Genomic DNA, 26,972 nt, shown 5'->3' with positions numbered 1-26,972 from the left:
CCCTTTATCAGAGCGGATCACAATTTGCAGATTTTACTTGCTCGAGCTTAAAACTAATACGTCTGGAGTTCGACCTAGCGTGCAGACCCGTCGTCCTCTCTATCGTGTAAGGTGTATACTAGATAGGTGTGAGAAATGCCTTACAGGCTAGTGTCCACATCAGTGGAAACGCTTAGCTTAGAGTAAGAACTAAGCGGTTACTCCTCACTCTTCTATTGTGCATCCGCTAAAACTGACTGCAGCGAAAATAGTGTTTCTTATTGGAGATTGAAGTTACCTTCAAGATAGGTCGTCGCCACATTGTCAAGAAAATATCATTAAAGCTATATTTAATATCACTCAAATACAAATGCGACATCTACATGGAAGCGTTTAGCCGAGAAGCACAGCAAATTAAGGTTACCGTATTCCTTAAGAGGTGTCTCGCGTCTAAGCGATGTAGCGCGTCCGGTTTAAACTGTAGATTCCTGAACCCTTATATCAAATTAAAGCTTATAGAGCTGGCTATCAAACTATTTCAAGAATTTTGAAATAAAGTGAATTGTCGAATTTTTCACGACCTCTAAATGCGAGCGTCCAAATCACCTTTTGAAAGCTACAAGTCAAAGCGAATCTTATTTTTCGTTAATTTAATTTGCTCCTCAGTTTCCGGACCCAAAGCGCTAAAACAATGTGTCTGCATTTTGCCATATTCAATCGCAGTAAAAAGTTACAAAACATTTTCGAAATAGGATCAAAAAATGTGGAGTGATCGTACAAAAATTGCTCTCGGATAAAAAATATTTTGAAAGAAAAAATTCGCAGACAAGTTTTTTATTGTTTATATGTTAAACTAGCTACTGTCTACTATTTTTCCTTCCCATGACACCTAGACACCTCAATCCATCCTCGCATCCAATCTTCTCACCCCACAAAACACGAAAATAGCGACTGGGTACGAGTCTGTGGAAGGGAGGTTAACTAAACGGTTGTTAGTTAGATGTTTCCAGACAAAGTATCTTGAGCAGGAAGGGTTTCCATTTTTCTGTTTTTCGCTGTTTGACAACTCGGAAATTGGGACGCATCCAAAATACGGAGGGCAGAAAATTTCATGGAAACGCTTGTTTCGCAGACTACAGACAGAGAGGTTTTTAATTAGCTTGATTTAGCTGTCGGGATGATTACGTTGGCAATTAGATGCCTGCTTTAGTTGGATTGCTTAACACCTCTCTTGCCAATAAGCACCCCACTGTTAAGTTGGATTGAATTAAGTAGACCCCTTAGCGGTGTTTCGCTACACTGACAAACTTCTCAAAGATGTGACCATGTGGCCCAATAAGTCTGTCTGCTGGTCTGCAACGGCAAATGAATATCATATTAGAGGCCTGCAATATTGATGATGCCACACTACCCAAGGGAGAACAAATAACAAAGGAATTTTTAAAATTCAAAAGGGGTAGACATAAATCTCTTTAAGCTGCCCACGTGGGAATACCTCTAGACAAATTAGTAATAAATGTACATACATGTATAAAAATAAAAGGATTTTTTTCGGGGAGAGGGTGGGTTGGGGGGGGGGGGGGGGAAGGATGTGTAACTGAGGGAGATAATTGGCACCTTATTCTGGTTGAGGTACTGAAGATTGTACAACCTGGACTGCTACCATTGGTGGTTTAACTCTTGAAGCCCAAACGTACACTTTCTCAAAGTCCGTTTTTGTTGGAGTCAGTCGTCGCTCGTTTGTCTCATTTTACGGCGCGCATAAAAAGACGGCTTGGGGCAAGTCTGGCCCTAACGGTGATCAACATCGAATTTCTCCTTGTAATATCAATGCTTCTTTAATCCCTGAGGTCATGGGAATTAAGGATGTGATCACCCAAGGTGAATTTTCTATTAACTAAATTCTAATATTTTATTAACTTCTCCCCAGTAAGATTAGTATGGAACAAGAAAAGAGAATTTGTTGTTTATATCAGGGGTTAAGGCTCCAGCAGTGCAGGGATGTTTCTTTTAAAGCCGTAACTTGCAAATTGTTTACACCAGTAATCATTGTCAAGAGTCAGATATTACCCCGGTATTGCATTTACAAAATCATAACCAAACTGCACAGATTACATTGCAAATAGCATTGCAATAACTGCAGAAATTCTCGCGGGCTCATTGCTTATTTTTCATTGTCAATTGACGGAGAATTTAAAAACAACCAAACGACGTATGCGTTGTAGCAAAAAGAGACACTGTCTTTAAATGTAATTTCCTTCCATTTGGTGTAACTGCTTATCAAACAGTTTCCCGTTAACCACCCTTAATTAAAGAGGGAAGTATCATGGGGTTTTTGACCTCTTTTGTTAAAAATGGTGAAATAAGACCTTCACTTTGCTACAAAATAATTCCACAACAACGAGAGGAGAGAAATCAACTCAATTCTTGACAGGAACAACTCGTACTCTGTTCTAGCGCATTTTGGAAACAAAAACACGAAAACTTGAAAAACATTAGCCTAACATTTTTCAAGTTTCAATCCATTCTGACCTACTCTGTCTCTGGCCAGAGGCACTAATTGACAGTTTTATTGCACTGGGGTGGTAATTTATAACAAAACTAGACAATTTTTTTGTTTCTGTTGTCAGACAAACATTTTGGGGGTTTGAAATGAAATCAAATTTTCGTGATACTTCCCCTTTAATTCTGAACCATAATCGCCGGTACAGCCCAACGAAATGCTCGTAACATCGTGGAAATTTTACTGTAACCAAATCACAAACGAAAAAAGCGTTTCGGTACTTTGGTAGACATGCAGATGGCTTCAGAACCGTCGAACGGTTTCTTTTTTTCTTCTTTATTTTTGATGTTGTCGGGAAGCAGCTGCTACAGCAGTAAGAAGCGAGAATTTGATATATTTACATTTATTTGTCGAAAAGAGCATTTGACCTAGCCTGCGAACACAAACAGCCGGTTTCCGACTGTCGTTTCTCTCCGTTATTTTTTTAGCGTGGAGAAGCGACAGTCGGAAAGACGTCTGCGTTCGCAGGCTACCTTAAATCACAATTACAAAAGACATTGAATAAACCAGTTGTATGAACGACCGGACAGTGAGTCATGCTATTTGTTTGAGGACGTATATGTATATATATGTCCTGGGTCGTTGCGTGTAATTCTGGAGGACGTATATATACGTCCTTGGTAGGGAATAGGTTAATAAATAAATTGAATGAAATTAATAACGGGTTTATCGATCAGCTTTTGTCCTCATTTCTCGAAGTACCAAGCTTTGAACTTTCTTCACAAACCGCAAAAACTCGGGAATCTTCTCAGCTATTACTTCCGGTTCCCAGTCTCCACTGCTGAGCAACTCGTCCCACTCTCTAAAGTGCAGATAGAGGTCAGTCTGCAAGGTGACAGAGCAACAGTTAGTTACAATTTTAGCAAGACCGCAAGCTATAAGCCGAGGGCGCATTCTTTTATGACTCTTAAGACTATTTTACAAATAGATTCCATGTTGCCGTGCGTCTGTTCCGGCAATAGATCACAGATGACGTCAAAATGTGGTAAGAGCAAAAAAGTGGCACACGAGGCGAGTCACTGAGCGTGTGTCACTGATGTTCTTACCACATTTTGACGTCTTCTGTGATGTATTACTGAACAGACACACGGCAACATGGAATCTATTTGTTTTATACAATGAAGAAGCAAAAGTTGTTAAAGGTGACGTCATCTATGCATCTGTCCTCAAATAGATCATAAGCAAGAACCAATCAAAATGTGTGTAGAATTCAGCTTCATTACGAAGTCGCGCCCATGGAAACACGTCGCTCGTAAAATGCAAATGAGCCTCATTTTGGACGTCAATCACAGCAGTCTTTTGTGTATGGTATTGTTAAAGTGACAATTTGCGGAACGCATCTATTCATTGAAACACAATAGAAAAATAACACATCACAAAAGAACGGAAGGCGAAGTTTATCAGCAGAAGTTGCGTGACTAAACTAAAATAAATAAAAAATTGCCCAGCGCTATCAAGGAAGCGATGATTTTTAGGTTATTCGATGCCAAACGACAGTTCCCAATAATAATGGACATTATGTATGCTATCATTGTGATAAAAAGGGAGGAAAACAGATAATCACTGTCTCCAGTGAATTGAAAGTAATTTGCATAATCGAGCGGCACGGCGGAATGAAGCAAATGTAATTTTCAATCAAGGAAGCGTGTTTTTACGGCAATATACTGCGATTCAAAGCAAAAATTTTGATTTAAAGGGTCCCAAATCAACCACATTCGATGTTAGAACTTTAATACATACCTTTCAAAGGGCGCTGCTACCGTTTCCTTACGTAAACTCCTTCTTCTTGAGCTTCTTGAGCAAACAAATAAACGAACACTCTTGAGGATTCATGCTGCGAGACAGAAGATACCGCAACCAGCGGCACGCTTTATAATGCTTGCAAAGCATCATGGTACCCCATTTTTATCGGGCGACGTGTTTCAATGGGCGCGATTTCGTAATGATTATATAAAGTAAAATAGCTAACAGTAGCAAACGAGGCGAAACGAGGCGGATAGTTATTAATGTCGTTAGAACTCGCTTGACCTTGATATTGCTATAAATGCATTGACAGATGATGAGTGTAAATCAGACATGAATACAAATACCGCTCTCGCTTTTTTGACCAGCCGACCCTTTCTTCGTGCCACAATTAAATAAATCAGTCACGTGCAGTGTACTTCCGCAGTTTTGCAGTGGCAACCGCGGGGTTTTTTGGACGTAGTTTTTCGAGCGCAAGTAGTTTTGCAATTGCAAGGATTGGCATATAAACAAAAGGAACTCACGCGTAAATCATTATTTATCACTGCTGTATTGGCAAAGGTAAGCTGACCGATAATTTGCGTCAGACAGCACATTAAAAGTGAATCAAGCGGTTAAACTTAACTGATGTGATACACTTTCATCGACAGTACAGTCTGTTCCATAAGCTTGGCAAAGCAGGCAAGTGAAAACGTATCTCCGTGCGTGAGAAGTGAGATCGACACGACGGACGCAATGGCGGACAAACAAAAATACATTGACGAGTTATATGCAAATTAGTCTCAACCGGACTCTACTGCGCATGTCCCCCAGCTGACACAGTCCCTTTAAAGGGAGCGAGTTGTCTACTGACTAAAATCAAGAGAGGATGAGCTAAAATGCGTTTGAGGAACAATCTCAATTGGTTAACATCATGACCAGTTTCTCTCTCTCTCTTTATTATTATTATTATTATTATTATTATTATTATTATTATTATTACTATTATTAATAGCCTAGTTTCGTAAATACGTGGTATTATTCGTTATTCAATTCTTGGTTTTCACGTGACGTCACCAAATTCTAGAATTCAAAACTGGGAGGCCTACAAAATTCTTACCTTCATTCAAGGAAAGATTACCTAAAAGTATGTCTGTTCACAATTTCTTAGCTCGATGTCGTGCTTCCTTTTGAAAATAGCACAGTTTCAATTTCCGAGTTTCCATCGTGCGTGACATCAGGAGGACGGGCGTGACAAAGCTGTTCCGTATCTTAAAAATGACTCTTCGGGTGATTTTCAGCATTCTAAACAATTTAAGTTTGAGGAGAAATATTAATCTAAACATTTGAAAATTTACAAGGGCAAACAAACTTCTTCCCCCCGCCGCCGTATCAAGAAAAGCTGATCAAATTCAAAGACAATGCTCTTTGTTTAGCGTCGCAAATACGGCCATAAAAGGAGATTTTGAAACAATAGCTTTAGCGCCAAACAAAGGCTTAATAATTCAGGAGGGAAATTCAAACTCGCTGTTATTACAATAGCGAAATTCACGAGGGAAATTCAAAAATAGCCGATGACTGCACGAGTTCGAAATTTGCATATTTGGCGAAAGCGTCGTGTCGCGAGTGAAAGCGTGATGGTTTTAAAACTAACACCTCTTCTTTAAGAGCCGCGCTAGCAACCGATGCTTTTGTTTTAAGACTAAGGGTGCGTTCGATCGGGAAATCAGGATTTAGAATTTCATGCCGCATCAAAGGAACCGACGAATCCACTCTGGACAAGGATTCGTCGGTTCCTTTGATGCGGCATGAAAATCTAAATCCGGATTTCCCAATCGAACGCACCCTTAAATGACAACGACCACAATGATCCTTTTCAATCAAACGGTCTAATCGGCCGATTTTTCCAATCCAAAGGGCGAGTTTTCATAAACGAAGCCTTTTCTTTCCTTTCTTTTTTTTTTTTACGAGTAAGACAAGTTAGTTTTGAAATCACAACTCTTGACCAAGCGAAACCATCGATAAAAGCTTCACTGTTTTGCGGCGTTGTGCTGCGCGCTTTTTTCAACTGATCCAGCTGCGCGCTTTTTTCAACTGATCCAAAATCGTATAAAAGAATTTAGCATTTCCAGGTTTCTTGCTTGGGGTCAATAACAATAATAGTAAACCTTCCGCAGCTTTCCAAACCCCTCTCCCCTAGTGCCGCTAATTTGACACGCCGACAATTTTGTGACGATTTGAAATTCATCTTCGCCGAGTCTCGGAACAATTCCCTAAGCGCAATAAACAACAAAAGGCTTTTGTTTGGACTTGTGAAGACGAATTTGACTCACTACAATGGACCATTTCTTGAATACGTTTCTGGCAAAAGTGAACTCCAGATATTTTTTCCTATTTCCGGCCGCCATGTTTGTGCCCCTCAGAGGGACACAAACATGGCGTCTCCATACTAAGCTCTATAAATTTATGTGGAACATTTTGTCAAATAACTCGAGTACGGAATGCCGCACAGGCCTGACACTTGGACAGATGCCTTATTTATTTATCCTCTATACCATATCAATTTCTTGACTTAATTCATGGAATGGTTTCGATTTTTCAATTGCGTGACAGTGAAAACCGAGAATAAAATAGATTATTATTAAAGAGAATATATTATTATTATTATTATTATTATTATTATTATTATTATTATTATTATTATTATTATCTCATCATCATCATTATCATCATTATTATCATTTTTTATTTATTTTCAAATTATATCGTCGAGACCGATGGTCAAACCACAAGTATGGCTTATTATTAAATCATCTCAGATTTATGGACTGACTTTGTATCAGTGAGATTTGAATGAAATGAATGATACCATTTTGAGCTTTACTACGTGCAGAACTGCTTACCATTTATTCTCGAAGTTTGTTAATTTCAACGGGTATTTTTTTTTTCTTTTTCGTATGAGGAAATCATTTCGAGGCTGAAGTCTTCGAAAGCAAACTGCTCCGTTACTGAGTTAGCAGATCGGCGGGATTAACAGCCGCTTTTCCGGAAATGAGCCCACGTAGCCGGGCCCGAGGGAGCAGCGGAAATCGAGCCTAAATTCATAGATATGTGGTGTAACCATCATATAGTGGTTTGACATGGTTGAAATAGGTGTGTAGCTATAGTTGGCCATACACGGGCATACGCTGCAGTGCACTGCTATACACTTAGGTGGACATGGGCATGCACCCCTAGTTAACAGATGGCTTTGATGACCTAGTGTCACGAAGCTTTATGCCAATTTTCAAGGGAAAATATTGTTAAAAGCGGCCGCAACTGAACTAACCCACATACCGATGTTCTGTTCTCCTCTGTTTTCTCGTCGCACTCCCATGAGCTTTCCTCTGAGAGAATGACAGCAAACCCGTGACTGATTTCATACAGACATCGTTTGGAACATCGATTATGGGTTAAGTGAAAACCCTCAGGTATGGTCATCTCGGGCAGACGGAGCTCAAGGCTATCTTCATCGGTCAAAACAAATTCAGACAAGTATCTTGACAAGGCCTGCCTTGCTTCTTGTTTCGGTACGTAGTCCGTTACGAGAGCACTATCTATGTGAGGACAAATAGTACATTTAAGTTTAGTAATCATTTGAACCTTTAATTCAAAGAGAAGAAGTTAAATTAATTAAATAAAATCTTGCAACGCTTATACTAAAGGAGTGCGTTTCTCAAAAACTCAGTTAACATTTCGGACCCGGAAAATTATTGTACGTGCACAGTATTTTATAACATTTTAAATATGTTTATAATCTTATCATGTTGAAAGCTGAAACGTTGCAAACTGTACAAGTTCGAACAAAAACTACTACAACACCAATCTATAGGAAACGGATTTGAATATACTTCACTGGCCACAGAAACTCTTTTGGTGTTTTGAGCAGACGAACCTCCCGGGCATCAACTTCGCCCCCTCCCCCCCCCCCCCCCCCCCTCCTTCTGTATCATATGTAATGAATACATGGACAATCAAAATAAAAACTCTTGAACAGAACTTTGCACTCTTATTCTGTTGTTTTGTTTTCGTTGCTTTTTTTTTTTAAATAAATTTTCGCTCGTTTTGCATTTTGAGTTTAAACGTCAGCGACGAATAGTGGCCCTCAGTCTGACCCACAGACACATTTTTTGTGAAAGTTGCGCGAAAATCCATTTATATATAGATGGCTTGCATATGACAGAACCAATCTACTAGTTCCTAGCTCCCACGAGTCTCCTGTAGCTCAGTGGTAGAGCATCCGAACAAGTACTAATCGGAAGGTCATAGGTTCGACTCCTGATAGGAGCGCTCTGATTTCCTTTTTCCTAGTTTGTCTGTGTCATTCACTGAATTATATACACCATTCTCATTTTTTCTTTCCTTAGCAAATCGCTTTCATACCAGTTCGTCCACGGATGGTGAGTCTGCAATCAAATTCACAACCAGGAAACAAAATGTCCGCCTATCTTCTGGATGGTAGAACCAGCCATCCACGGCATCTTGACCGCGTCAATTCATCTTCAAAGTTTACCTCATCCAATATGTTTTTCACGTCACTGAAAGGAATTGGAATGTCCTCCAGCTTTTTGCCGACGTTCTTCTTTGTTACCCACACCTGCGCAATGAGGGAGATTCATTATTAATGTTTTCAGCTCACCATGTCATAAGCAGCCATTCAAGTACCCTAAACCACTTACCTCGTAATTTTTTTTTAAAATTGCTTTTTCTCTCCTTTTTTTTACTTGCGCCGTGAGGCGACAAGTCTAGAAATGGTCGGCATTGATCGAATTCGTTTTCGTGTCGTTAATTTCCACAGCCACCTCAAGCCGTACGCGTGTGAGTCTTTGTAAAATAGGTGGCGGCACAAGAAAAGTTTTTTGCTTTGATTGTTTGTTTTTTGCCTAAAAAATGATGTCTTTTTTGTTGTCTGTTTTTTTTTTTTTTTTCGTCTTTTAGTTTGTGTAAAATATAACGATTTATTGAACCCGCCGCGAATAGCAACAGCTACCTGCGGGTTAAAGTCATCATTTTCTTTATTGTTTGAATTAAGTCTTTCTATTGTTGTTGTTCTGCACTAATTTTGTTGTTAGTACTTTCCAGTAGCCATAGTTTTCGGAGGCCATTTTTTTTCCTTTAAAAATACCAAGTTTTCTTCCGAACGAACTTTGTCACTAAACAATAGCATAAGAGCAACTAATCTTCATGTTACTTTAATGATACTACACCAAGTTTTACCATGCTATCAACTTCGTCCACACTCACATTAATACCTGTTACTGAAACTCCTTCGGGCACTAACAAGAAAGACATTTTAAGGCAGCCACACCAAAACAGCTGACTGTAAGTTGGGTTAACATGGTCCATACGTGTATGCAATACAACTTTTAAATAGGACGCACTTTCTCAGAGAAACCGCTACGTAATGCAGACCAAACTGTGTTCGTTTGGCTTGTAAACTATTGCCACAGGAAACGCAAAACAAAAAACTAGAAGCGAGCGGCCAAATCATGAGTGGAGCGCAAATAGAGCGGTTTTAAATTGAGTGTCGAAATTAATTTCGCGTTTGCTTTGGTTTTGCATTACAACATTCTGTGATTGGTTAACAAAACTCGCGCCACTTTCTCAACCAATGGGAATCCAAACCAAAACCAACGGTGTTTATGTCGCACGTGTTTCCCCGCGCTTGGCGCCAGTTTCTTGTACTGGCTTCGAAATCTGATAAGCTCGCTGTATTGTTTACATCTGTTCCGATTGGCCAGAGTATTTACTTTGGTTTTGGTTTTACGACACTCAATTAGAAAGCGCTCTAAAAATTGGGCCTGATGAATATCAGTGAATATCAACCTTACCTTGAATCTTATCTGATGACCACATGGTGTTAAAAATCCTAAGTCGTATCTTGCCACGTAATCTAAATATTCCTCAGGAGTGTTTTCGCAGTCACTTCCTTCCAGAAATGTCTTGTCCAAATTGACTCCTTCTTTGAATGCAGCTCTCCAGTGAAGCCCTTCATTTGACGCTTGGAACATTTCTGTTGCCTGAGCAATGGTCCATTCACCTTCATCGGCTTCCTCTGTAACAAATGATTTTTGAACAAATGATTTTGAACAGTACATTAACTGTAAAGATAGCTAGTTGTATAGTATTAATGATTAGCTCCCGGTTGGCGGGAGGGCCTAGCCCGTTTGAGGAAGATGATCGCTCCTCCTGTCAAGAGTTCTAGCGCCGCACTGGCCACCCTGCTGGTGAAGAAGGCTGCTTGGTCACTGAAACCAAACCCCTGTCAGACCTTAAAATTTGTGTACGAGCGCAACTTTTGAATTTCAATCTAGTCAGTTTCTCGCAGCTCTCTCCTGTTCTTTTCTGTAGCTTACCAGCAGACAAGTAGACTCTAGAAACAAAATCGGTCTGGCAAGTGATCATTATTATCCAAAGCCTGCAAACTGGATTCGAGAAGCGCTAGTGGCTAGTACTCAATTTCTAGCTCTTACTCAACTTTTAAGGCCCCTACCGTTAAGCTCCCCTGAACGTAGCGCTAGTTCAATACAAGGCTGAATTAAAGCAACCTAGATGGAATTTAGAATCAGCTAATACCAAAGCCACATAGATGTTTTTGTGTGAAGATAAAATGTGTAGATTATTCAAGTGAGACAAGTCTGCCGGTTTTGTGTTACTGATTGCTATAACATTTTTTAAGGTAGATGGAATCGATAGTAATTCAATAATACCTTCGTCAGGTCCTCTGATGATGGCCGTTCCAAAGTGACACCACATGTCAGCTTTGAGGTATTCTTTCGTCCTCGTTTCAAGTTTAATCTTACGGAGCGCTTCCAAAGCGTCATTGACAAGTTTTTCCAGATAGCTTGGTTCCTCATCTGGACAGCAAGATTCCTAGTTGCATGATCGAATAGATAATTCCGATTAAGGGAGAGAGAAAGAGCAAAGTAGGGGGTAGCCTTTTCATCCCATGGGGAGGGGGGAACCTTATATGGAAGGGACGGGGATGCTCGTCGGAACGTTTTGAATTAAACCCCTAAAGAAGACGAACTTGGGCATGGCCCAAACTATTTTGACCCCCTAAAAGAGACTATTTTAAAACACAGACAAATAAATAATACAGTAACTTTTCGCGTGGAACCTTAAACGAGACCTTCACGGCTAAATATAATGGCGTTTTACCCAGGATACCCTAAGTAAGACCACAATCCGAAATTAACACCCCTGAGCGAGACGACGAGCATCCCCGCCCCTTTCAAATGAGAGTGCCCCCCCCCCCCCCCCAACCCGCGGGCTTTTCGTATCTTCAAAAAACGTCTATCCAGAGCGTGAGATGATTGAGAATTAATACCTTAATTCCCACGCGTAGCTCCCAGCTGACCTTGTAGCTCAGTTGGTTATAGCGCTGTTGATCTACTCCGGAGGTCGTGGTTCAAATCCCGCCGAGCTCGGTGAAACAAATTTTTTCCAAAGGACAAGCAAGCCCGGGGAACTACTAGGAAAGAAGTCGTCACGGCACTCAACAAAAATAACTTCATTCGATTTCTATCGCATTACATGGGTGCACAGTTCGTCTACACTTGAATAGGTGTAATTTATTGTGGTGTTGTCATATCAATTTACCCACCATCGTATCCACAGAACCCACCCAACCCCACCCTACCCGTGTACCCAGGTGGTTGTTCAGCGGGTGCGAAACACGCCAGGAATCAAAGAACAAACCATTACTGACAAAAGATAGCATTGGCAAACCTGCAGTCCATAATCTTCTGCTGGCTTTAGTCGATACTGTGTAGTTGATCCTGGAAGCACCATCCGATCACTTTGCACTGCTTGCTCCAGCTTGAGTTCACAGTCCGGAGGCAGATTCCAGTCATCGATGTAGCAACAGGCTTTATTAAATTCGTTTTGCATACCTCGGAGTCTAGCCCCAGCCTAAAGAAAATGATTGAAAAGAAGAAGCTGTCGTGACCATCTTTACCCAACACTTTTATCTCATCTATTTGAAAAGGTGAATTGACTGCCACAACAGTCAAGGATAATGTGAACAATCCAAAAGGAAAGAATAGTTTCGGTAAAACTCAAATGATGTCTCTGTCAATTTTGACAGCCTACCGAAAAACAAGAGTATGGGTGAGACAACTGGCTGTAGTGTCTACAACAAGAATCGACAATAAGAAAATGAGTCTTAAGTTGCCTCAGTCTTCAAATGCAGCACTGTTGTTCGACACATCCCTCAATCAAATCATTGCATCTCTGAAGAAGACATTACGCTGATAATAACATTATTTAAAGCTAGCACTGAAATCTTTAAGACAAACATTATTCTAAAGAGCAAACGTCTCTTCAGAGAAATTCTCGCTAATGAGGAGAGAACAACTAATTGACTCACAAACGTTTCTTAACCGCTGACTCAACCAATCAATCAATCAATCGATCGATCGATCGACAGATCAGTCAATCATCAATCGATCGATCGATCGATCCATCAATCAATCAATCAATCAATCAATCAATCAATCAATCAATCAATCAATCAATCAATCTATCTATCAATCAATCAATCAATCAATCAATCAATCAATCAATCAGTCAGTGATCCTTTATCTATAAACGATTGGTAGTTAAAGCATAAAATTATGTTTGAGGGTTCGTGTATAGCTAACACTAACTAAAGTTACCAAAAAGTACAATTAACTTTGTTTCAACTGTAGCGCAAAAGAACTGTCACATTTGATATTATGTTAATAAAAAATAATAATGTTACATATTAACCCTTTAAAAACCAGGTGCGTGCTTTTTTTTTTTAATGACTTTTTGGCAATAAATAGTCTAAACCAATTAATTTCTCTCAGGCTAAATTGGCGCGCGATGCAAGTGACGGTTGTTGTTTGTTTCGAGCGAGTGCACGAGCACGAATCTGGTAAAATCACAATCATCGCTTTATAAGTGTTTTTTGAGCCATTTTCCTCTGCAGAAGCCACCATTGTGGCATCATTAAGCTGGAATGTGGGTGGAGGCAAGCCTCTGAAAGAAAACAGAAGTGAGAGGTGGTTTCATGCTGACTGAGTCGCCAAACATGCTGTGTAGCAGACATGGAGGCACACGAGTGAAGTTTTCTCTCTGGCCGTTTTGTGGATGGATTCCAGGACCTACAAAGGTAATTTGGGCGAATTTGGAGAAGTAAAATATTCAATGGGTTCGACATTTTGCTTATAAAAAAAAGCTATAAAAATAAACTATGAAATAAAAAGGGCAGGAGTTCTACGTTCGCACTATGGGTAAATTACCCAGAATTCTTTTTGGGCATGAACGAGGCAAAGTGAGATACGCAAGACTGGGTCTAATAAAATGGCTGAAGTATAGCCCTCGGGAAGCGTTGAGAGAAAAATCTTCAAGTCAGATACCTAGGTCTGACCTTGAGGTTTGCTGTAAATATAGAGTTTTTATTTTTGAACAAATTATTTGGATTAAAAATTGACGATAAATAAGTGTAATTTTTGGTGTTGTTATTTGGCCGAAAAATTGGCATTTTGGGCTTTGTTGCCCAACGAACGGTGATATGCAGCAAAAATCGGGAGGTGTCATCGGTTTGCTGGGTGTGATGATGGCAATATACATCAGCTGGTGCCATTCACACATTACCATGACGTTCTAGCTTAAGTTAAAAAAGAAGCAATTCATAGAAGCAAGAACGGTGTTTTCGACGCATATATGCGTTGTTGGGATGCAAAGGGTTAATAATACAACAAACTTAGAAACCATATTGATGTATACTTACAATAATAATTTTAATAACCACTTTTGCCTGTTGCCTCTGCTCCTCTGTTCCACTGGCTATGTACACCTCGCCTTGTTTGCGAACCACCTTTGCTCCTGTCTGAGTGCTTATATTTCTGAGATTATCGCCCCCTTTCCCCATCACCAAGCCTTTGTATTCATCTGCTATCTCAATCAGCTCGCCGAGTGGAGGTCTCTCGCTAGTCCTGCTCTGGATTTCCTGCTGTAAAATTTTACAACAGTCATGGTAAGCAATTTGATTACAGGGGAAGTGTGATGGGTTTTTTTAGCTCTTCTAATTATTACCTTCACTTAGCTAAAAAATAATTCTAGAACAACGAGAGGAAAGAAATCAATTCATTTCGTGAAAGGAACAACTCGTGATCTGTTCCGCGCATTTTGTAAACAATATTGCGAGAACTTGAAGCACATTAGCCTAATATTTTTCAAGTTTCAATCCATTCGGACCTTCTTTGTCTTTGGCCGAAAGTTTTATTGCACTTGGGTGATAATTTATAACAAAAGTAGACAATTATTGCTTTGTTTCTGTTGACGGACAAACATTTTTGATTTTTGAAATGACATCAAATTCGCGTGATGCCTTCTCCTTTTTCTACTGCGCATACGTTCTGCGCATCTCGAAATGGACCGAGAAACTCTGATTTCTTGAGGACGGTGCCTATTATAATTTAAAGCTTTTTTGGGTGGCTTATGACTATGCGGGAAAAGAAGATCTTAGCAAGGCCGGCTGATGGAATCCTAAAAGAAAAGTGGCCAGTGGTAAGCACGCATTGTTCAGATAAAATTAAGCTTCAATTTGAAAACAAAAATGCCATACACTGTTATGAATCATTATTGCTTTAATCGTCTCTGAAAAGATTCCTGTAGATGGTAAACAAAGCAAAGCGAAGACATGCAATCACCATGCATACAATGGAAAAAAAATACAAGGAACAAAGGTAAGTTCAGGATTGATTTCATTTTTCTTTACAACTCACCACTTTTCCTAAAATAAGCCTCTTGGCGCATGCACGTTGCTCGGCATTACCGCTGACTGTAAACCAACCTTCGTCTTTCCTCGGCGAACTGATTGACGCTCCTGAAGACTTCATAATTTCTTTAACCAAACATCCTCCCTTTCCGATTACCTACCCCTTCAAATCCCTAGATACCTCTACGCGCTCACACTCCAATGGTCCTTTAGGTTGTTTCTTGAGGCGGTTATTAGCTGACCTTCAAAAGACAAAAAAAATTGTTTCCTAGGTTTCTCGTCAAGGTAAGTCACCCCTACTGAGACCAGAAGCGGATCCAAAAAGTTCAGAAAGAGGGGGACGAAGACTTGTGGAGAGAGCTCATGACCACCCCCTCATTTTATCATACAAGAAAAAAAGGGGCTCGCCCCCTCCCTCCCTCCCCCTTAATCCGCCCCTGGAGACAGTTAAGGCCGGTACCTGAGTAAATGCATTGCTCCCCCTTTCCCTCAATATTAGCAACATTGGGGGAAGGCGAAGAGAAGTGTTCCAACAAATATGACTAAGGCAGCACAAAGTATACAAAATAACTAACAAGGAAATTTGTTCCGCGCTGGGAAAACAAAATCAATAATTTTCCGACGTTTTTGCCAATTTGGCCACAACTTCAGAAATTCTTCACCATGCTTACGACCTGTTACGTCAGACTGTTTCCTGCGGGCTGTGAACATTTTTTATTGTTTTTTTTTTATCGAAGTTGCAATATCACCCACTAGAGTCACAATGACCAAATATAATGTTTTTGTACGCAATGCGTTCCTATTGTAGAACAGCAACCCGCTCGCGACTGTAACGGAGGTACCGAGAATCTTCTTTTAAGCAAATCTTTATTCCTTACGCAGCTCCCACTTACAACTGACTGACTAACGTTATCTGCGAACCTCAATATATACTATAAATGTAGACATGTTTGGGTTTGCTGACCAAGGGAGCTCTAGTTTCACACTCAACTGCTTAACTCAATGTGTGAAAACATACCTACATGCTTGACAATAACAAGTAGAAGACCACCAATGTAAATTCCATAACAAAAGTATAAAGTTAGACAATAAACCCAAACAAGCTTAACAGGGCCAATAAAATCCAAGGTCAGCTTAAATCCTCAAGCATGCCTACTTAAAAATACCACACCTAAACTCGACAAACCCCTTAAGAAGACAGGACTAAGGAAATGCCTCTACAGGCACAAACTTGAATAAAACTTGAATGACCTTAAACAAGGAACAAACTCTAACCGAGAAATACCTTTAAACGTAAACCCATTAATTGAAACTACTAAAAAGCGTTCTAATAAAAATGATTCCTTTTGACTTTCTAACACTATCAGTTGCTTGAGATTTGGCAAAGCATGTGAACATGATGGAATACATTACAAGGAAGGTTACTCTTTGTCAAGAAAACAGAACAACTAATTAATTAAATTTGTTACCAGTTGATTCCTCAATGTTGTGTTGGGGTGTTCACGTGGGCTGTGATCATGGATATTTTTTGTTAAAATTGAAATTAAATTGGAGTTTAATCATGGTCTAAAATACTAAACATGACTAAAATGCTCTCAAAAGTATACTTTTCATGACCAGGACTACTCCAAATAGATGACGTTATCGTTGTAAACTGCGTACAGTGTATCTCTAGAGAATTAATTCGACTTCAAAACAAACAAAACAAAGAAAGTCTGTCGAGTGGGCGAAACCAACGAGCTGTAAACAGCGAAGCGAAAATTCGACCAAGAACAAATTTCTTTAACTTAAACGAGCGCAATGAAATTAAACTTTATCGATAGCAATAGTTACATTAATCCATGCATAATCCATGTTTTTCATTGATGCGTGGGCTATCAATGAAAAACATCGCTTAAACTTTTATAGCTCTGAGTACATGTATGAGTTATTCGAATATAATTTATTCACAAAATTGACATTTATTTAATTTAGATTAATTGATGCGTTCTATCTACATCACGCAATGTTGTCACGCGATTTATTTCTGGGCGCTTAGGGACCGATCGTTTATTACGTCCTAGGGGGGGGCGGTGTTTTTTGAGGGGGGGTAATTTTTTCAAACGAGCTCCTTTTGGGGGGGTAATTTTTTACCTTGTACGAAACGTGAGGGGGGGTAAAATTTTAAGACATACAATAGGTACGAACTTAATGTATTTAGCGATTATTGAAATAATGGCAATCCAAAAAAAACAATTGTTACAAAAATATATACTATATTTATTTATATACAGTATATATATTGAAATAAATACTCATTTCTATGAGAAACAAGCCACTGATGAACTTGCACGGAGTGAAGAAGAGAGACCCTGGGAACGAGTTTGCTGGTGGACAGGACAATACTCAACGGTCAGCGGTCACTCCCAAATTCGAACCAAGCGAACATGGCACTGTACAAGATTTGGAGTTTGAATAGGCGTATAAGGAAAGCAGTTAAAGCAAGTTCATTTGATGAATTCGTTAAATCTGGTCAGTAACCCAGTTTTAATACTGATAGTCGTTTTCTAAAATCTGGTTTTAATTGTCGCTATTGCACATCAAACTCATGAAACAGCCATAGCCAAATTCGACATCCCCGATGACGTGGTTGTAACTTGTTACACTGAAGATGATGGAACAGAGGTTGAAGAGGACATATTTTTGGATTTCAACGAAGAGACTGTGTTTGTTATTGGTGTTAAGGGAGAAAAATGGATGTAAGTACGTTTTACAACTGATCTGTATAAAGTCACAGACCAATTTCCTTGACTTGGAAACTCAGAGATAATTTTTAATCCCTAGTCCAAGAGAGCACGTGGAGCACGTTCAAAGGCAAAGCGAAACACCAGATGGAGGTAAAAGATTTCGTGACCTTCCAACTTTAATATGATGATTTTAAACAGTTTCATTGTTTGCAAAATGCGAGCGATTTTTTTTTCACGAGCCGAAACTGAACATCATGGTCATTGGATGTACATATCATAAAACAACTAAATTTTTGTTTAATTGTGCTAGTTATTAGTTATTATATATTATTTCATCACACTGATATAATTATGCCTACCAAAAGTGTATTCAGTTCTTCATTGAATGCTAAATTATATTTTTCTACTTACTTTCTTCGCCAAAACTACTGCTGACTTTGACTTGTTTAGCTGGTGGAAGGAACTGTCACTAGTAGACTAAAAAGTAGTGTTTGTTTGCACCCTGACTGAAGCTATTAAAGTAGTATTTATTTATTTATATCAATTCTTTTTAACATGTTTATTCAAAAAAATTGCTTATTCTATTACAATCATAGACAGAGGAAATGTCACAAGCAGTTCTGAGGAAGATTGGCAGGACGTTGATCTTGGGTGGCTTCCACATGTAGGAACCCATCGTGACATCCAGTTTTCTAACAATGTTTTAAAAGAATTTGCTAAACTTGCTAAACCGCTGATTCCAAGCAAAACTGTTTTCCGCAAGTATTTTACGCAGGAAAAAGCTAGGCAATGGGACTTATTTAAAAGAAAGGAAAAAATTGAAAAAAGTTATTGTTTTCTCAAATCAGAAAACATGGCAGGGATTGCCAACCGGCTGGACGAAGGATACATCCCTCGCCCTAATGATGGAAACGTTTTAGCTGGTGTGGCTGCCAAAATACATAGTTTAGTAGATGACGTAGAAAACCTAATTTCTGAAATTAAGGCACACGATCAATCATTGTTTGAGACAAATGGGATAAATCTTAAGCACAAGTGGCAAATGTTCCACCACATTTGCAATGGTAGACTGATTGAGTCATTACAGGATATGAGAAATGAAATGACTTCATTACTATCAAAAGCTGAAGAAGCGGCTAAGAAGTTTACTGCGGTTTGTAAAACCAGACGTGGATATAGGAAAAGTAGTGCTGCTAAGAAAATAAAAAATGATAAAAAGAATGAAAATAGGAAAACGCAGATATTTCAAAAGAATGTACAGCTCATTGTCAATTATCTTCTCACTGAAGAGGGACAAAAAATGTACAAACAAGGGGAAGTTATTTATGACAGTGATCTAAAAGTAGATAGAGAAGTTCCCTTATCTATCACAGCGTCTAGAGTACGACACCTTGTCCATTTACTACATACTGGCAAATTTAGCCATCAAGCAAGGTGTACAATAGTGGACCTTGTTCCAAGCAGTTTAACTACACAACTGCTAAGTAAAATGGATGATTACCAGGAAGCAAATCAAAACAGCTCCGACAGCAGCAGTGACACAGAGACTGACATAACAGAAGAGGGCTTGTGAAATTCCGAAGTAGAAAGTTACTGTCACTGTTTATGTATTTTGTCTACTTCATCACGTTGTGTTTAATATTTAATAAAGTAAATTGAATGAAAACTTGCATTTAGAAATTTGAATCGAGGCTACGAAGCTGACAAAGAGGAGTTTAAGAAGTAAAACCAAAGGGCAAATAAAGTTTACATCTGGATCGTACTTGTATGTTTCTGTTTCTTCCTCAGACATACACCACAGCATTCCACACTGGATTGAAAGTATCATTACGTAGCAATACATAAAGGGCAGATAAATTCTAAATCAGGGTTATCCTTGTACGTTTCTACTTCCTCCTCTGACATGTTTAGACATTCTCCATGGAACCAGTCGTCGCATTTATCGCAGCAAACCATAAAACGTTCATCTTCAGGCTGCCTACAAAGACAAAACAATTCAAGATCTTCATCTTCTTGTGATGTACCCCATTCGTTGAGTACGACGTCATCTTCGTCTTCTGATTCTTCATCCTGATCCAACATCCTTTCTTCCCTTACATTAGAGAATGCTGCCATGGCAATGTGAGCTTGCACAAGAGACACCTTGTCCTTTTTCTTCATTTTATGAGCTCTTTCTGAGAGACTGTGGTAGTCAATGTACTTGTCTAGCTCAAGAACTCTTAGAGACGATATCTTCTTGCTTTCGTACAGATCTTCCCAGTTGTAATCCTCGTATTTTTTTTCTGCTCGTGCTTCTTTTTTTGCCATTTCTTCTCTCTGCCGTTTCTGTTTCATCAACTCCAAATGTTCCTGATGGAGTACATAGTTTCGAACAAGATTTTCCGGGACTATGTACTTTGTAGAGAAGTCTTTGATGCTGTCTTCATCTGATGATGATATGGCATTTCGGTTAAAGAACTTTTTAAGCTGTGCACGCGGTTGAAAGTCATCAACATCTCGAGCGTTTCCTGTGTGGTCTTGAATAGGAGTGTTACGGGCCGGTAAGTAATGAAATCCGGTCGTTTCGTAATCTGGGTACGGCCTAGGGACGCATCCAGTCCTAGGGCCATTCCACTCTTTACAAAAATCACATAGTTCCCCTTTGTCCTCACATGCTCCCTTTACATACTCTAAGTAAAGCTCCCCCCTCTTGAAATGTAGTTCACAGAATCTCTCGATCTGGCTGTAATATCCATGGCCAGGCAAATTCAGTTTACCAGATTCGGATTTGGTTGAAATGTACTTCTCCATATAGTCCCGATCCCACAGGAATTGCTCACTTTCATTCGGAGTAACACGGCAAGATATAAAGCCACTTGGAGCTGGCTCTCCATCTACTCGCTCGGCTAGGTCCGCAGCAGCTCGCCATGCGTTTTTCTTCATTCTTTCCTCCTCTAGCTGCTCATATTCCTGAAGGGACAGGGCTTCGATTTCATCTCTGCTCATTCCTTCAAAACGTTTATGATATTCCCATTGAAGAGTCTCGCCAGTAACGAGTGCATCACCAATTGACGCGTTTGTGCGTTCCGCCTCGTTTTGGCCGCTATCGCCTCTTGCCCTGTGCACGCGAACAATTTTATCAAGACCATGAGTGAGCACTGTCTCTGCCATTCTATATTGGACAGCGCCATTGTTGCATCCAACACCAGGTCCTGCGTCCGTGAGTTCTAATACTCGCGGTTTCACTTTTGGCAAATGCAAGTCATCCAATACTGTCAGAATTTCTTCACATTTCTTTATTACAACTTGGTATTCCTCCCAAAGCTCTGTTCCAGTAGTATTTGCACCTGTGGACAAGTTGTTCATAGAGGAAACAGTTGATTGAACGAGTCCTTGAATTCTGCTGCAATGTTGGACTTCTGCCTCTGACATTTTGGTAATGTCACATTTATCTGCGGCTCGTTCAAGGTACTCAGAAGTGTGGTATATACGTTTCTTTTCGTAATTTCGAAATGGACATTTTGCATCTGCACTAATTGCCAGTACGTCTGTTTGAGTTGTTGTGAGAGTAAAGTGTTTCACTTTGTCTTTTATCCTTGTACAGAAACTTCGAAAGGGAATAGAACCAGAGGAACCAGAATCGGACACTTCGTATAAATCTGGCCTGCTCGCTCGAAGGTCGAAGTCCTCTGACGACCACACTGTTCCACTACTCCCTACTTGAGCCTTAGGTCGCATGAACACAAAGCTTTCATCCTCGCTCATTACATACGCTTCTTTGTCGCCAACTGCTCTGGGTTCTTTAGTAAAAATGCGGTGAGTTGAAGGCGTAACATAGACCTCCTCTTTTACCCAGTCATATTTAGGAAGTTTTCTTGCCATTTCCGAATCACTGGGCTGATAAATCGCTCCTCGTTTAACGTCACGCAAACCCACTGATGTTCCAGGACGAACATAGGCCTTGTCGTCAATGCTCTTAATCAATGCATATTTTCTGTCTTCGTCCTTATAGCAGAAATCTTCTACAGCATTTCTTACGTGTGCGCGTTGGTGATGTGTCAACTCAGTCTCGCTGTCTTCTGTCTTGGGTGGCTTTTTGCAACAAAAGAGAGATTGTCCTAAGTGCCGCTTGGCTTGGATACTGGACGTTCGCTTTGGTCTTCCACGAGCCAGCACAGTCGACACAGCTTTAAGGGGCCTCTTACCTTTCGTTGCTCTCCTGTGGTTGACAATTCTGAGCATATCTTTTGCCTTTACTCTGTGGTGCATATACAAGACGGTGTCATGTCGTCGTCCATGGCATGTCGACATGTCTTCTATTGCCTTTAACAAGTACTGCTCCTCATCGTCGTCCATTTCCGTTGGTCTATGGGCACCAAGTTTTCTTCTCTTAACACGATGTTCTTCCAGCAATAATCCAGCACGCCTTTTAGCAGCTCTTCTTACTTTTTCAACAGCAGTTGTATCTCCCTTCTCAAGTAGATTTTGAATTTCACCAAGCCTCTCTTCAAATAGTTCTCTTGACTCTTCCAAATCTTTGACTCTCCTTTCTGGCCAGACATCTCGCTTTTTATCAAGTGTACTGTTTACCTCCTTTATTTGACTTTGAATTTGTTCTTGCTTTTTCAGGAGTTGGAGACGAACAAGGTCTTCTCCCGCTGCCAAAGCATTGTCGCATTCCTTTGCTATTTCAGTAATATCTGTTATACGTCTTCTGGCTGTGTCCGCATCAATTCCAAGGTCGTATAACTCCGGGCGTGTATAACACAGGGCTAGAACAGTGCGCAGTACGTTTCTATCGTATTCAGAGTCCATACTTTTTAACAGCATTGCCAGAGTATCTCTGTCAATAACGTGATTGGAACTCTTCTCATCAATCATAGAGTTGGTAAAATCGACTATAAACTTCTCCATATCGCTACTATTCTTGAGAACGACAAAGATCTTGCAGGTAAAAGGTTGAGTAATGACATAGACAGGCAAACCGTGTATTTCATCGAGCAGCTTATCTCTGAAGGCTTGCTTATCTGGGCAAAACAAATGACTATTAAAAGACGAATAGAGATGGTAGGCTTCTTCAAAATCGATATATCCACATCCATACATCAAATGCTCCTGTACTGCTCTCAAACCCCGAGCTGCGTTGACCTTCTGTGTACCTTCTTTTGACGACTGAAGAATAGACTCCAGCATTAACAAAACATCGTTATTATCAAGACATTGAAGAGATGATCTAAGGTACGTTCCCTTACTTGAATTTCGCCTAACTTCTGATCGTTTCTCTTGCCAGCTCAGATTCAGAGAGCTAGCGACTTCCGCACATATTTTGGTAGCCGCCATATTGAACTGACAATGTAACCAAGCGTTGTGCCCAGGACCTTCTCAACAATTCAACCACCAGGCCAACCATGAGGAGGGGTGGGGTAAAATTTTCAAACTGTCATTGCAATGGGGGGTAAAACTTTTGTTTGAAAGTTTTTTTGGGGGGTAAAATTTTCATACACTCGATTTTTTAGAAAACCACCGCCCCCCCCTAGGACGTAATAAACGATCGGTCCCTTACTGCATATGTTTTGTTTTCCAAAATGGAGCCCCAAATGTACTTCAGTGCTGCTAATTAAGCAAATATTACGCGTGTAATTTTCTGTCGCTCGAACACAGTGGAGTTAGTGGCCAAATTTTAACTATTAAACAACTGTAAGACAATTCATTTCAAACTTCCGCCTAGGCATAATTTCATTCGTTCAGTGAATGAAAAATGACAACTGTGAAACCAGCTGACGAGTCAAATGTAAATGTACTGCGCTGAACTTTGCTGTTAAATACTTCCATGCAGCTTGAATTTTAACACCTGAATGATTGGCAAGACATAAAAAGGGTAGAGATTTGGTATATCTTCGAGAATCACTTGTGATCGATTGAATCGGCCAGAAGTCGCATTCGGTTAAATCATATCCCAGCAGTTCGTAGGATGGTTGTCACATAAACCTATATAAGCTCCTGTAACTCAGTGGTAGAGCATCCGAACTAGCGATCGGAAAGTCATAGCAACGATTCCTGTTGGGAGAACTCGGATTTTCTTTTTCCGAGTATGCCTGTGTCACAGACTGAAAAAATACATCTACCATACATAACCATCAGTTAGAACGGAATTTTAAGTCTTACCGTTCCCTTCCGCCGTTCGATCGCCGTCGATCGAAGCCACGACTGCCCATGCTTTGGTGCAGTCGAATGTACTCTCTTCACCTGGATGAAATTAAGTTGACATCAATCGTTTCGCGTGTAAAACGTCTCAGTACAATCAGAACCGGAAGCCGGAGCCTCCGCGATGTAACTCGGTCGTTACCAGTCGACTCTCGCCAATCGTTCTGTTTACAAACACAGATCTAGAGCCTTCGTTTGTTTTCGTCTGCGGTTAAACTGACAAGAATAATGCCGGTGTAGATACTGTAAAGGCTAAGAAAGGTAATGTGAAAAAGGACTTTTGCCAAGTTTAAAGGAGCACTGTCACGAAGATTTTGCTGTCTTTTGGTCAACTAGGGAAATATTTGACAAAGAAACTTTTCTCTAACACTAAAAACTACCCTTACAGTGCTGGTTTAAAATGTTAAGCGATTTCTCAGAAGAAGAACAAACTGCAACGTTTTCTTTTTTTTAACGATTTCTTTAAAATAAAATGGGAGAACAAGAAAAAAAACATTGCCCATTTGTTTACAAGTTGCAACCATTTCCATCCTGGCCACCCTTAGCTAAAGATTATTAATACTATTTTATGTTGACTAGTGGGGTTGTTAATAATACTAGATCATTATTTTGACGTTTCCGTAGATAGTAGACTGTTCACAGTCCCCTCATTTTTTCGTGTGGGAATCTCGAAACTGGTAGGCTTCTGATCCGATGGAGCTGCCGCCATCTTGCGCGAGCGCGATCTGGAGAGAGTGCTATTGTTTCGCTTCCACTCCCCGACTCAACTAACCCCACTCCAGCTCCCCTCGGTAGTTTAGACACTCTCCCCAGATCGCGCTCACTTTTACAAACTAAGATGGTGGCAGCTCCAGCGAAGCGTACCAGTCTCGAGAATCCCACAGAAAAATAGGGGGACTGTGAACAGTTTTCGGCTATTTTATGGGCCTTCTCACTAAAGTACAATTCACCAAACCATGTTTGTTTTGAAATTTACCATGACAATCTTTTTATTTAATTTTACTCTACATTACTACTAAAAATAACACGTTTAATTGCACCAAAATTTACAGTGAACGCGTAAATTTACTTTAAAACAATTGTTTAGAAACATTTAGGCGACTCCCTTGGGAGCGTGTTCTTGCTCTCAACGGCCTCGGGCGAACAGTACCGAAAACAGAAAATGATTAATTTTGCAAACTGGTGTTTTGTACGTTCAGAAAGGTATCACATAATACTTTCTAAGCAAACAAATAAGTGCTGCTTAACTTAGATTTCATTTGAATGGTCACAATTTGGCTTTTCATTCAAAGACACAAAATTAAGAACCACCATGTACAATAATTATTATTATAATAAACAATACTGCGGAAAAACAGAAAGGAGTGCACATATTGCTCTTTTTTTTTTTTTTTTTTTCTTTTTACTATTTTCACGAAATTCAGACCACAAAGAAATTGAATTATTGCTTAAAGGAGATTTATTTTGAAAATATATGAATTTATGTAGCTTGATTCATATTAAGTCCCAGTTCCCAGTTGAGGTATTTTCTGGTAATCCGAGACACTAGAACTGCGCATACTTGACTGACCGTGTGAGGCGTTTCCCTATACCTCTTTTGCTCGACGCGCACACGAGTGAACGAGCCTCTTCCAGTCTACACTGAAGTCGCGTTATTCGACCCTTATCCTCCTCTTACCCACCGGCGGGACTCGAAATCTAGTTCCAAGTTGCGATTAATCCTTCACCTTTGTTGCGAACTGATTCTCTATTACATTATATTTTATGAGGTTTGTATAAAGTATTACGAAAATAAACGGTCACGCCACAAAGCGTGTGGCCAAATTATCGCCAACCATGTAGTCGCCTACGTTCATAGTCATAAGTACCCAGCAAACAAAGCTCGTCCAGCACAATGTACTACTATAAAAAATATTCAGAGAAATGGACGAAAGAGCATAAAACTATTTTAAGGAATTTGACAAGAGAAATGAATGGACTTACTACCCGATTTTAGACCAGAAAGGAATGAACTTAATGCCCGATTGTTAACTATTTTCACGAACTTGAGAACAGAAAGGAATGCCGAACATAGTGAGATAAAGTGGGAAAGGGTGGCTAAGAGTGCGATTGAGTGGGATATTATTAAGGTGATATTGTGCAAAGGGATCAATAATTAAAATAATGGAAGAAGCGAATGAGATTATGAGATTGTGTGGGTGCGTTTATGGAGTGAGGAGTGAGTTATAAGCGCACACTCAGAAGACTGATTCCACCCAACAATCCGGCGACGTCAACAAATACTAACCAGTTGAAAAGAAGCAATACAACTTATTACGTAAATAAGGAAAGGGAAAAAAAGGAATAAATAATGTGACTTCAACTCGAAAGAAAACGGCAACACAATAACAGTAATTTTATAAAATTTCGCATTTGGTAAGCTCCGCTGCTGAATAAGTTTCGCAAAAGAGTTAGAAAAAAAATATTAATTTACAGCATATTAAGAATTTGGAAACAAATACTTGATAAAGGATTACCAGTAAACCGACAAGAAACAACTTTCGGTTCAATCTTCAAACACTAAGGGCCAGTTATTTAAACGGAGTCTAACTTAGGCCATGGCTTAGACAATCAGTGGGCCTCCAAATCTGTTTATAAGTGGTGTATTTTAAATGGGCAAATCGTTCTCTAGTCTGGGATGTAAGCCTTCTTGTTACCGTCGTCAGTAGACAATGTTTAGATATGATTTTTGGCAAAATTGAAAACGGCTTAGAACGTGGTTTTGTTTGACACCGTCTAAACTGTCTTTTAATAACTGACCCTAAGGGTCGTTGCCGACCTCCATACAACGATGTGTTGCAGTCACTGAAATTTGTATAAAAACTGTTCTATTGAGGCCTAAAACTGCTGTTTAAATTCAAGCGTTCGTTGATCAACGGCCCTGATGTCCCTGATGATGCCGTTGATCGGCGAAAGCTTGGATTTTAGTTTTTACTTTTAAACAGCAGTTTTAGGCCTCAATAGAACAGTT

At 39.8% G+C, this 26,972-nt stretch overlaps 1 protein-coding gene and 1 pseudogene across 2 annotated transcripts; both read right to left on the bottom strand.

Annotated features, from left to right (window-relative positions):
* Positions 1-3,176: 3,176 nt before the first annotated feature.
* On the bottom strand, positions 3,177-15,442 carry LOC146453682 (uncharacterized; annotated as a pseudogene). The gene is made up of 8 exons (XR_014859442.1): positions 15,061-15,442; positions 14,064-14,285; positions 12,035-12,217; positions 11,014-11,176; positions 10,135-10,358; positions 8,687-8,900; positions 7,601-7,860; positions 3,177-3,367 (listed from the first exon to the last, which is right to left on the bottom strand). The product of XR_014859442.1 is annotated as an uncharacterized LOC146453682 (transcript).
* Positions 15,443-19,593: 4,151 nt separating this feature from the next.
* On the bottom strand, positions 19,594-23,137 carry LOC146453681 (uncharacterized). Its single transcript, XM_085096273.1, has 2 exons — positions 23,110-23,137; positions 19,594-23,070 (listed from the first exon to the last, which is right to left on the bottom strand). The coding sequence occupies exon 2, from the start codon at positions 22,949-22,951 to the stop codon at positions 19,607-19,609; it is 3,345 nt and encodes a 1,114-aa protein (XP_084952399.1). The 5' UTR covers positions 22,952-23,070; positions 23,110-23,137; the 3' UTR covers positions 19,594-19,606.
* Between the last annotated feature and the right edge of the window lie 3,835 nt (positions 23,138-26,972).

This window comes from Pavona decussata, unplaced genomic scaffold (assembly GCF_977016875.1).
Source record: "Pavona decussata unplaced genomic scaffold, jaPavDecu1.1 SCAFFOLD_324, whole genome shotgun sequence".
NCBI classification, from domain to species: domain Eukaryota; kingdom Metazoa; phylum Cnidaria; class Anthozoa; order Scleractinia; family Agariciidae; genus Pavona; species Pavona decussata.
The sequence above is the reverse complement of the archived record's forward strand: the minus strand, read 5'-3'. Positions and strand labels throughout refer to the sequence as shown.

Excerpts from the sequence above, each read along its gene's own strand:
- LOC146453681 (XM_085096273.1), bottom strand. The coding sequence starts at position 22,951 with ATGCTGGAGTCTATTCTTCAGTCGTCAAAAGAAGGTACACAGAAGGTC.